The 12,595-nt window shown below is 38.3% G+C and overlaps 1 protein-coding gene across 4 annotated transcripts in view; it reads left to right on the top strand.

Annotated features, from left to right (window-relative positions):
* ACLY (ATP citrate lyase) overlaps positions 1–11,762 on the top strand; it is a 40,394-nt gene extending 28,632 nt beyond the window's left edge. For all 4 annotated transcript variants that reach the window (XM_031966276.1, XM_031966272.1, XM_031966275.1 and 1 more), the window contains 9 exons: positions 2,609–2,736; positions 3,829–3,922; positions 4,566–4,720; positions 8,372–8,522; positions 9,307–9,450; positions 9,587–9,700; positions 10,169–10,251; positions 10,487–10,563; positions 11,421–11,762. In XM_031966276.1, coding sequence (XP_031822136.1) covers positions 2,609–2,736; positions 3,829–3,922; positions 4,566–4,720; positions 8,372–8,522; positions 9,307–9,450; positions 9,587–9,700; positions 10,169–10,251; positions 10,487–10,563; positions 11,421–11,515 — 1,041 coding nt within the window. In that variant the 3' untranslated portion in view covers positions 11,516–11,762. The remainder of the gene's footprint in view (positions 1–2,608; positions 2,737–3,828; positions 3,923–4,565; positions 4,721–8,371; positions 8,523–9,306; positions 9,451–9,586; positions 9,701–10,168; positions 10,252–10,486; positions 10,564–11,420) is intronic.
* The last annotated feature ends 833 nt before the right edge of the window (positions 11,763–12,595 follow it).

Here is a 12,595-nt window from a genome sequence, read left to right as displayed (position 1 = left end):
TATATACATCTGTAAGTCCTCTACATAGAGATAATAATTAAATCTGTGAGAGATAATGAGATCACCAAGAAAAAAAAGATTCTAACCCACAGTTAGAATAGTCATCCTTGTGATCACAATGTTGCCAAGCTCCTGATGATCTTCCCTAATGTAAGCACACCACCATTGTTGGCTTTTTGATGACAGAGCTGTTCTGGGCCAATCAATCTGCTTAATTACCTTTCTATTGCAGGGTCTCTGGTTCTGAAATTTATTAGGTCTAGCTTGTCCAGCAGTCATTGGAATATGCATGTAGAAACTCCCTCCTGTTGCTCTAAGTAGGAAGGAATGATGACACCAAAATGAAGGATCCTCAAGGCATCTGGACAATATATGGAATTAGAAATGAAATAGAATTAAAATTAAAGGGTTGCTTACAGAAGAATTCCAGCTCTGAGAGATGGGAGATAATCTCCTCAGGCCATGATAACCTAATAAGCAAATGATCTCCTGTCATAATAGATGCACCCTTTCCTGTTGTTTGTAAACTGCTAATCAGGTCTCTTCCAAGCTTAGCCTTTTCTCAGGACTTGGGGAACTATTCCTCTTTTCTAACCCCACCAAGGTCTTTAGACATGAAAAATTTCTCATAATAATATTGAAAAATAACAGTGATTGAATTCTAGCTTCAAAGAGCTAAATTCCAAGAGTCCTTGGTTCTAATTGCTTGAAGGCAGGGTGAGACACTCCAGGGACTTCTGAAGTCTTTCCTGCCTTTCCATTGTTCATCTGCCTCTCTCTTCTGAATACCTGTTTGCATCAGACCACATTGATTGAGCTTGATCACTGCTTGCAGTCATGAACATCCACTCAGCACTTGATTACATTCTCCTTTTGCAGTGTCCACCAGCTGTTATTCCCCAGGTCCCCACTTAGAGTTAAAGCTGACTCCTTTGATTACTACCTCCTGGTGATCTTCCCAAAAGCCACCCTGCTGTGACCTTTTGAAAAATTTAATTTATGTAAAACTATTCAGATTGGGCAAGCTATTTAATAAAATCATGAAGTTTGAAGATTATGTAAGCAAAAAGGTTGAGCGCTTCAGGGTATGAGGAAACACTCTTGGAGTAAGATAAGTTTAAGGGAAGTGAGAGATGGCCAATCTGTTACCCACACCCCCCAATGGAGAGGAAGATACATCTCTACTCTTGTTGGCTAGAAGAGCTTTAGGAATATCCTTTGAATAGGCCAGTATGTGCCTCATGGCAGATTAGTAGTGTAGCTGTGATTGCAACTCATTCTTTTCATACTGTATTTATTAGTTTTTGAGATCTAGCTCAGGTGTTTTTAAACTGTGGTCTTGTTAGTATTTCAGTATGAGGAGTGGGGGTCGGGGGAAGGAGTTACTCAAGCAATTGAGGTTAAATGATTTGGCCAGGGTCTACCAGCTTTTCTTAGAAAATATTTTGTTAACTATATTTCAGTGTGATTGGTATAGTTTGTAATCTTATTTTTTATATTAAAATTTTCTATTTAACCAAAATTTTTCTTCTCTCCCTCCTGTTTTTCTCCACATTGAAAAAGGAAAAAGAAAGCCTTTATCACAAATACCTTTTTTCTCTTGCAGCAATTGGGGTTAAGTGACTTGCCCAGTGTCACACAGCCAGGAAGTCTTAAGTGTCTGAAGTCAGATTTGAAGTTGAGTCCTTCTGACTTCAGGGCTGGTGTTCTATCCACTGTGCCACCTAGCTGCCTTAACAAATGTTTTATATTATTCGTTTTAAAATATTATTCTAAGGAGTCCATAGGTTCCAACAAAAAATTCAGAACCTAGTCAGCTTCCTTTGCCCATAATAGGCATACAATATTTAAAAAAATAATAACCACCCAACACTCAGTGATGCTTTCAGAGTAATGGGCAACTGAGCCTAAGTAAATACAGAATAAGTTGAATAGACAAATCCCAAGGAGGTATGTAATTAAGGAAAGATTAGAATGGAGTGAGGCTAATTTGGAAGAGACCTCTAGGAATCGTTATGAGTTGAATTGTAGAGAAGATATCAGTTTACGGATGGACTTGCACCATATTAGATCTGTTATTAAATTCTGTAGAATGTAAGCTCTTTGAGGGCAGATACTATTTCACTTTTGCATTTGTACTTCCAATTACCAGCACAGTGCCTGACCCACAGTAGTCACTTAATGATGATTATTGATTACTTAATTCACAAGTGTCATACACACAGCCTATTAATTTAAAATGTAATTGGGAAGTGTTTAGCAAAATGAATAAAAATAAAATTAATGTAGATAATATTCATAGGGGGTTTCTAAGTCTACCTAACTACCAGCAAGCTCTCCCAGGGATTTCTTTATTAGATTCTTCCTCTTAGAAGACAGTTTTTAGCACATCTTCCTAGAGAATGTGTCTTGGTGCCTTGGTTCATATTGACATCAGATTTGGCTCCATCCAGACTTCCAGGTTGCAGGGGTTAGTGATCTCCAAGCTCACGTTTCTTTTTTTTTTGTGGTTTTTTCCCCCTCCTTTGTTGGTTGGGTGGCAAGAGGAACTGGAGCTTGGAGGGGGTCAATGAAGCAACATAAGATCAGTCTTCTTGTGTCTTCCCAGGTTCAATTTGGCCACGCGGGCGCTTGTGCCAACCAGGCCTCAGAAACAGCAGTGGCGAAAAACCAGGCCTTGAAAGAGGCAGGAGTCTTTGTGCCCTGGAGCTTTGATGAGCTAGGAGAAATCATCCAGTAAGCTGACTGTCTGTGTGTTTGGAAGGTGGGAGATGGCACAAATTTTTGAGATGTAGAGAGCCCCTTTTTCAGTCTACAAATTTAGAATCTTGATTTTATTATATAGGATAGAATCAAAGATAATTTAGTGTGCTCATTCAGCCTTGTTATTTGAGTGGCTTGGAACTTTAAAACTTTTTTTTTTAATTGTTTTTGTGTTCCCTTTTTCTACTCTCTCCCATTGAAAAAGTAAGATATTCAATACCCATTGTACATAAGAAGTTCTGCAAAACATTTCCATATTAGTCATATTGCAGGGGGGGAAAGTTGTTGGGGAAGTAAGAAAAATAAAAGGGAAAAAAACCTGCTTCAAACAGCACTCATAGCATTCATCAGTTCTCTCTCTGGAGGTGGACAACATTTTTCATCATGAGCCCTCTGGAATTGTTGTGAATCATGGTGTTAATCAAATGGATCATCATTATTATAATGTTACTGTGTATGTTATTCTCCTCGTTCTGCTCATTTCTCTTTGTATTAATTCATGTAAGTTTTTCTGAAACCATCTTTGAAACTTTTTAAGAAACAGAAGCAATGAGATTTGTCTTCCTGTTTTTTGTTTTTGTTTTTGTTTTTTTTTAATATGCTTGATCAAAAATGACTTTTGCCTTTCCTGAATGTATGTCAGATGAGAACTCTAGGTCCCAGATGCATGCTCAGGCCTACTGTTTTTTGTAGCTCATTCACAAATAACTAAAATGACTTTACTTCTCAATGGGATTTCTTCCATCTCTTAAACCAGTTTGTCTTCATGCCTTGTATGTCTCCCCCTTTAAAATCACTGAGGCTTAGGCAAGTAATTTGGGGTTCTAGAAAAGCCCTAGCTAGAAGCAAAAGATGTTTGTTTATATTTGAGGGGATCTTTCACCTGTTTCCATTTAGATTTCAGGACAGTGATGACTGATGAGAGTAAGTTAGGAAAAGCTAGACCAAGGCAAAAGATCTGGAGGAATTGGGGACATTATTTAAAGTGCTTAGAACATTTCCTTCTTGATGAAAGATATGTCATTTCTGCTTCTTACCCTTCTCTTCCCTTTCTTTTTCCCTCAGGACTGTGTATGAAGATCTTGTTGCTAAAGGAGTCATTGTACCTGCTCAGGAGGTCCCTCCCCCCACTGTGCCAATGGATTACTCCTGGGCCCGGGTGGGTGATTGATTGTACCCTTGGTGTCCAATCAAAGGTTTTCCCTATGAAGTCCCCTGGGGAAATGTATCTAAGAGTCTCACCAAAGGATGACTTGGTTCTAGTCACTCCTGGCCATGACAGGATCTGTAGTGGGAAGGTGACACATTGAAAATTCAATGGCTAGAATAAATTCCAGGGATGCTTCAGCCTAAATTACTTGAATAATTGAATCTTTATGTGTTGGCTCAAAAAAGTTCTGGTTCAGAATGGCCATAGGAGTCAAAGAGCATTGAAGTAGTTCTGAATGTAGGGCAATACACTGCCAGCCATTTGGAAAAGTTCGAAGGCAGATTAACAGCAGGGAGTAAGTTTCTCAAACTATTGGATTTTCTCAAATTGCACAAATTCATTTCAGTCTAGGTTTTTCAAAAGTACCAAGAGATGAAGGTAACGACTAGATGAGGAAGGAGAAGTCACCCTTCCGAGAAGAGGGAGAGCCTTTATTTCAGACATAATTTGGCCCTAGGTCCCAAAGAAAAGTAAGGCGTTCAGCTTGCTCCGGAGGGCCCAGATCTCTGACCCTTTCAATGGAGTCCCTCTAGTTTCATGGGTGCAAGGCACACCTCCGCTTACCTGTTTTCCTCCCTGCTGTGGTCTTTAGGAACTCGGCTTAATCCGCAAACCAGCTTCCTTCATGACCAGCATCTGTGACGAACGCGGACAGGAGCTCATCTACGCAGGGATGCCTATCACTGAGGTCTTCAAAGAGGAGATGGGCATTGGAGGCGTCCTGGGACTGCTGTGGTTCCAGAGAAGGTAAGGGCCGGAGAAAGGGCAGCAGGGAAATAGAACTCAGAAATGGACTTCACGCTTTAGAAAATATGGGTTGGATGGCTAGAGAGGAACAGATACAAATAGTTGTCTCTCTTCACTAAGAACCAAAAGGCTAGACCCTATAATAGGGAAAAAGAAAGAATGGAGAACTAATTATTGGAGAGGGGGGATAGTTTGAAAGCAAGATCCTGATGGAATACTAATTCAATTTAACAAATATTCATTAAGTACCTATTATGTGCCAGGAATCATTGATTGCTTCAGTCCTTCCAAAAGATCTGTGATCTCAACAGAGTGGGTACTGCCTCTCCTAGAAGGCACTTAGCACTTTGCCTGCCTGGTAGGATCCAACACTATTCACACTTTGCCAGCATAGTCTCCACTAATACTGGAAAACTAGAACTAAGGACCTCAAGTTTTCCAAGACTTTGCCAAAGGGAAGGGGGTGGTGGCTGGATCTGGAGGTGGGCACAGTCCTTCTAGAGGCAGCAAAAAAGTTTTGGGTGACCCCGAGCTCATCGTTCGGTCCTCTGACCAGTAAGTTGTCAAAAAGTGCAAGAGCAGGATAATAAGACACATTGTGTGCCCCCTGTGTATTGGTAAACATCTGTCATCAACATGAATGTTAGCAGGGTCTTTATTTTTCTGCAAATCAACAAAACTCTTTCCTGAAATTGACAGCCGAGGAAAGGCCTATTTAGTATGATTATATTATATTTATAGCATATTATTATAATAGTATAATATTGTATTCATAGTATATTTAGTAGAAACTGAGCAAAGTGGCATTGGTTTTCAAGTTGGGGCCTTAATGTTTGTTACTTCACTACCTCCCTGAAAGAGTTCAAAGGGTTTTACTTTAACAGTTTTTATGGGGTCCATTTTGGTCATGTTTTTGTTTTTTTTTTTTCTTTTTCACTGGCATGAGATTGATTGATTTAAAGAAGTCACACTGAAAATTAGGAGAAAGGGATTTTTGTTGTTGTTGCTCAATTATTTTCGATGTGTCCCTAACCCCATGGACCATAGCTCACAGTGCTAAGAGGTTTACTTCTCCAGTTTATTTTATAGATGTAGAACTGAGGCACACAGGATTAAGTGACTTGCCTGAGGTCACAGGGCTAGTTAAGATTTGAATTCAAGTCTTCCTAATTCTGGGACCCAGTGTTTGATCTACTGCGCTACCTAGATGCCTGCTTGGAGAGAAGGAGATGCTACTTCCTTTTCAGTACACAGAAAGTAACCCTTGCTATATAGTTTACAATAAATGATAGTAGCATAATTAAAATTGCTATATGACTAAAAGACATCCAACCTCTAAGGAACTATCATCTCTTTTAAACAGATGATATTTTTATTTTTTATTTATTAAAATAAATATGCATGGATAGTTTTTCAACATTGACCTTTGCAAAATTTTGTGTTCTAAATTTCCCCTCACCCTCTCCCTCCGTGGCAAGTAATCAAATATATGTTGAATCCAATATATATGTACATATTTATACAATTATCTTGCTATACAAGAAAAATAAGATCAAAAAGGAAAAAAATGACCAAGAAAACAAAATGCAAACAAACAACAAAAAGAGTGAAAATAATATGTTGTGGTCTACACTCAGTTCCCACAGTCTTCTCTCTGGGTGTGTATGGCTCTCTTCATCACAAGATCATTTGAACTGGTCTGGATCTTCTCAGTGTTGAAGAGAGTCATCATCAGAATTGATCATCATATAATTTTGTTGCCATGTACAATGATCTCCTGGTTCTGCTCATTTCACTCAGCATCAGTTCATAAAAGAACAGGTGATATTTTTAATACAAAAAAATTAAAAAACAGTGAGGAGTGGATTTGGAATTTTATTTCAATACTAGGCCTGCATTAGGATGCTACAACCTTTCATGGATTTTCATAACTTTTGCAGGGTGTAGTTAATGAAGGAAAGTCAAGGAATTACTTGTATGATATGTTATCACTCTTTTTTTTTTTTTTTTTACACATGACCAAACGGTTACTTTGCTGTACAAAAAGAATCAGACTCTGAAATATTGTACAATTAGCTTGTGAAGGAACTCAGAAATGCAGGTGGGCATAAATATAGGGATTGGGAGTTCAATGTAATGGTTTTTAGTCATCTCCCAGAGTTCTTTCTCTGGGCGTAGCTGGTTCACTTCATTACTACTCCATTGGAAATGATTTGGTTCATCTCATTGCTGAGGATGGCCAGGTCCATCAGAACTAGTCATCATAAAGTATTGTTGAAGTATATAATGATCTCCTGGTCCTGCTCATTTCACTCAGCATTAGTTCGTGTAAGTCTCTCCAGGCCTTTCTGAAATCATCCTGCTGGTCATTTCTTACAGAACAATAATATTCCATAATATTCATATACCACAATTTATTCAGCCATTCTCCAACTGATGGGCATCCACTCAGTTTCCAGTTTCTAGCCACTACAAAAAGGGCTGCCACAAACATTCGTGCACATACAGGTCCCTTTCCCTTCTTTATGATCTCTTTGGGATATAAGCCCAGTAGTAACACTGCTGGATCAAAGGGTATGCACAGTTTGATATGTGTTATCACTCTTAAATGAGTCAGTGAAATAGGTGTGGCATAGTGGATCAAGGGCCTGGCTTCAGTTCCTACCTCTAAAACATAAGTATGATCATGATCTAATCACTTAATCAGTGTTCTCTGCTTATAAATTTACCAGGCAGATTACAGTTGATATGATGCATTGTTGGAGCTAAGTACCAACACTAATGAAATCATTCTGGACAAGTAAAAAAAATTCATTTATCCTCCCAGTGTTCTGTTTTTTTCTTTTCCTTCTGTCTCTAATGTTTTTAAAAAAAAAAAAAAAACACTTTATAAATAATGGTAAATAAATCTTAAGAATCCTTTTTGGTTTTATATTACCTCCTTTTTTCTTCTTTTTCCCTTAACAACTCTCTTGAGTCATCCCTTATGATACTTTTTTTTTTCAAGGAAAGGTGAAATTTAGCAAAATCAATCAACATTGGGAAAGTATCATGTTATTTGCAGTGTCCCATAACTTCCCAAGGAAAGTGGGAAGTATCTGCTCATATTCCTTCTTTAGAGACCAAACTCGGTATTTTTTTTAATACTGTTCCGTTATGGTTGTTAATCTTAACATTTTATGTTGCTTTATTCATTGTATGTTGTATTCTTGTTTCTGCTTACTTGACTTCAGTTCATAGATGTTTTTCCATGCTTCTTCATCTTCATAATTGCTTACATTATACTGATATTCTGCTATATTCATGTGATATGAAAATATTACTATAAATTTTTTGGTATATCTATGTGAACTTTCTTTTTCTTAGTGACCTGAAAAGATATATAATATACCTAACAATGCATTTTCTGCATCAGAGGGTATTTTACATAATCCCATTGTTTTCTAGAATGGCTAGATCAATAGTTCCATCAATGATATATTACGGTCCCCTTGATATCACTTTTTTTCTTTTATTAACTTTGCTAATGTCCTAGGGTTAGAGTGAAACTTCAGAGTTGTTCAAATTTGCATTTGTCTTTTTGTAGATTTGCTTGTTAACTGGAGTATTCTTTTACATGGTTGTTCATATCTTTTAAACATTTATCTTTAGGTTACCCAAATATTCTTGCCAATTCATTGAGATGTGCCTGATGGTGACAGCTGATCATGGCCCTGCTGTCTCAGGAGCCCACAATACCATTATCTGTGCCCGAGCTGGAAAAGACCTAGTCTCTAGTCTTACATCAGGATTACTCACAATTGTAAGTATCATCATCTGATCAAATCATGAAATATTCAGCAAAGATTTTAAGTCCTTGACACATTTTGTGCTAAGTATTGGGGTATTTATAGAGGTAAAGAAAATCTAGTCCCTATATAAGTTCTTATAGAAACTAATCAAGTGCAGTGAGATCAAAGAAAGCAGAGGTGGGTTTTTTTGTTTTGTTTTGCTATAAGGCAATTGGGATTAAGTGACTTGCCCAGGGTCACATAGCCAGGAAGTGTTAAGTGTCTGAGGCCAGATTTGAACTCTTGATAGGGCTGGTGCTCTATCCACTGCACCACCTAGCTGCCCCAAAATGTAATGAGCATATTTTGTTGAAGGATCAGGGAAGAGAACATTTAAGTGGTTTTTTTGTTTGTTTTGTTTTGTTTTGTTTTTGAGTTATTCCTTAAAGGATGGAGAGAATGTCTGCGGTCAGGATTTGAGATGATCCTATGATTGACAGCATCTGATCTGCTGACATTTGCTGGTCTCATGCACAGAGCCCTTTGCTAGCTGTAATGGAAAGCATCTCTATCTTGCAGGACATCCCTGCTCTTGCCCTTATGCTGCTTTTGAGAATGACTTGGGAGGCAGCTAGGTGGGTGCAGTAAATAGAGCCCTCGCTCTGAGTCAGGAAAACCCACGTTAAATTCAGCCTCAGACATTAGGTAACTGTGTGACTCTGGACAAGTCACTTAGGCCCAGTTACCTCCAAAAATAAAAAGTGACTTGGGCTGGGGGGTTACGCTGAGAGTGACATGCGGGTTTGTCCTCTATAGGGAGACCGCTTTGGCGGTGCTTTGGATGCAGCCGCCAAGATGTTCAGCAAGGCCTTTGATAGTGGCATCATCCCCATGGAGTTTGTGAACAAAATGAAGAAGGAAGGAAGGCTGATCATGGGGATTGGTCACAGAGTCAAGTCGGTGAGTGGAGTCGTTCTCAGAAAGCCCCATCTCTACAGTGAGGGATTTGGGGAGGGTCCCAGAGTTGGGAGCCTGTAACGGGGTTCCACTCCCCAAAAGCTCGTTTTTGAGTCTGCAGCACTGCCTCACTTTTCAGATAAACAACCCAGACATGAGGGTTCAGATCCTTAAAGATTACGTCAAACAACATTTCCCTGCCACTCCCCTCCTGGATTATGCACTTGAAGTAGAGAAGATCACTACCTCCAAGGTAAAAATACGGTGAGGGTGAATTTGGGCTTGGACCGGGAACTTCTGGGGACAGATATCTCTATTGTTAACAAACCTACATTTAAATACTGGGCAACAAGATGAAGAAGAAAAAATGCTTTACTACTTGGTGCCTTTCCTCATCTGTAAAATGAGGGAGTTGATCTCAAAGGGTCCTGCTTAGTCTTACCTAAATCTAAAATTCTGGAAATGGGATTCAATTAAAACCTGGGGAAATGGGTTTGGATCACATACCACAATAAACTCTGAACTGGATGTATGATCAAAGTTCAAAAAATTGAAGTTTTTTTTACGGAGATATTTTTGTTAAGTCAAAATGAGACATCATCATTATTGGAAACGAGGTTTAAAATTCAGTGACAAATATCTTTAAAATAGGACTGAAAAGAAATCACACTGCATAACTGAAGGAATAATGACAAGCCTTTTTTGTTTTTCACATTCTCAGAAGCCAAATCTTATACTCAATGTAGATGGTTTTATTGGAGCTGCATTTGTGGATATGCTCAGGAATTGTGGCTCTTTTACCCGGTAAGTTGTGCAGACCTCTTCTGTCTGTCTGTTATCCTGTTGCTGCTTTTCTTGATAGAGGATGGTTTTTCATGGAGATGCAAGTGATTGACTCTGAAATTTTATAATACAAATACAGTGATCATAATGCTTTCAGTATTTCAACTTTGGACTAGAGAGAGTGTGGCTTGGGTGGGGGGTGGGAGATAAGCCTTTTTTTTTTTTTTAATCCAATTTGGTTGTGTGTCTGTTACAGGGAGGAAGCTGATGAATATATTGATATTGGAGCCCTCAATGGTATTTTTGTGCTAGGAAGGAGTATGGGTTTCATTGGTGAGTTTTTGGTTTTTTGGTAGGGTTTCTCTTCTCTCATTCTGCCAACTCCTAGCATATTGCGGTAGTCTTTCTGTAACAGGAGTTAGCACAATATATGTCTTTCTTGACATTTGTCCCTTTTATCTTCCACATATGACAGAAATGCTGTTTTTGTGTCAGAAAGTTCAGTTCTTGCCTGTGATGTATGCTAGTTGTGTGACCATGGGCAAGTTGTTCAGTTGTGTCCAACTCTTCATGAGTTTTTTGGTTTTTTCTTGGCAAAAGTGCTGTAATAGTTTACCATTTTCTTATCCAACTCATTTGACATAAAAAACTGAGGTAAGCAGGGTTAAGTAACTTGCCCATGGTCACGCAGCTAGGAAGTACCTGAGACCAGATTTGATGCACCTGCTAGCTGCCCCTAGACAATTCTTTTAAGACTTTTTTTATTGAACTATAAGACTGGTCTGCAAAATTTTAGGGAGTTTCCATATTCACAGTTCTACATGCTAATGACATCACACATATAAATAAAAACAAATTAGGAATATGTCTCCTTGTTGCCCTTTTTTTAAATACAAAGGGATCAGACTGGATTTTCTCTCAGATTCTTCACTCTGGTCATCTAGAAAAGGACCTAGAGTCTCAATATTACTGACCCTAGATTATGTAAAGTCCAATTGAATTAATCAACAGTCATCTTATTGCCTGACTATGCTATCTGAACTTATCGTTTAAGGGGAGGGGGGGGGGTTACCATTGAATGGAACTGGACTTCCTTCCCCTTCTTATATTTTACTTTTTTCCTTTCTCCTGTCCCCAATTTAATTAGGATTTTTTCTTTAAGAGAAAATATGCTTTTGTTCTATTTTTAGGGCATTATCTAGATCAGAAGAGGCTGAAACAGGGTCTGTATCGGCACCCGTGGGATGATATTTCATATGTTCTCCCAGAGCATATGACCATGTAACAGGAGAACCTCATGCTGAGAGGGGAAGAAGAGACCCTCTCCTTAACATACAGTGCACATGTCTAGCACTGGAGACTGCTACCAGATGGACTGGAGCTTCAAGGAGCCATTGGTGTACAGAAATTAGAGACCAACATGTATCTATCTCTATAAGCTAACCCAGTTAAATTCACACAGAGAAGCTTAATATTTTTTTTATAAGCATAGAAATGAAAGCAAATAAAGCCAATACTTGTGATGTTTCATATGCTACCTGCTGTATTTATTACATGGAAGCAACTGAGCACTGTCTGTATACGTTTTGTCCCCATTGTAGACTGTATGTGTTTACATGTGGTTGTGTTGGCTTAATTTTATTTTATTCCACTAAAAAAAATAATTTGGCTTTATCCTTTCTTTGGAGGAGGGAAAGGAATTCTGCTTAAAAACTGGACAGATAGATTTAACATGAAAAGAACTTGGAATATCCTGTTACTCCACACATGTCTCCTCCTCCTCCTCCTCCTCCTAGAACATATGAAGAGCATTGTTTGTGTTCATCTCTGATTTGGGGGATCTTTTGTTGTTAATTTTTTTTTTTATGTGCTATATGTGGATTGATATTCCTGTCGGTTTCAGTACTGATTTCCAAGTCTGTTTGCAAGGCAAGGGAGGGGGACAGGGCCACCAGCCAAAACACAAGGGTGGTAGTTGAAATGTAAAGTTGTCACGTAAAAATGGAAATGATCAGTATTTACTTTTATTTATGCAGAATGATTGAATTTTGTTCCATGGGTGGTAATTTGTGGGCCCAGTTTGTATGTAAATGAAAAGATTTGGAAGAATATCCTTAGTCCTTTTCTTATTATATAGTCCAATTTTAAATAAAAAAAAAAAAAAGTATTTTTAGTTGTCATTTAAACCTGTTACCCAAGAATTTCTTAAAAGATTGTTGGGTTTTTATTGGGGTAGGTGTATGTATTATATTGGATAATGACTAAAGTTTCCAGCCTTGAATGGAGGACCTTAGATTCGTGTTTGATGCTTTTTAGTGTGTGATGGGTATATCACTTAACTCTGATTAACTCCCCAAAATTATAT

Source organism: Sarcophilus harrisii, chromosome 4 (genome assembly GCF_902635505.1).
Source record: "Sarcophilus harrisii chromosome 4, mSarHar1.11, whole genome shotgun sequence".
Classification (NCBI taxonomy): Eukaryota; Metazoa; Chordata; class Mammalia; order Dasyuromorphia; family Dasyuridae; genus Sarcophilus; species Sarcophilus harrisii.
The sequence above is the reverse complement of the archived record's forward strand: the minus strand, read 5'-3'. Positions and strand labels throughout refer to the sequence as shown.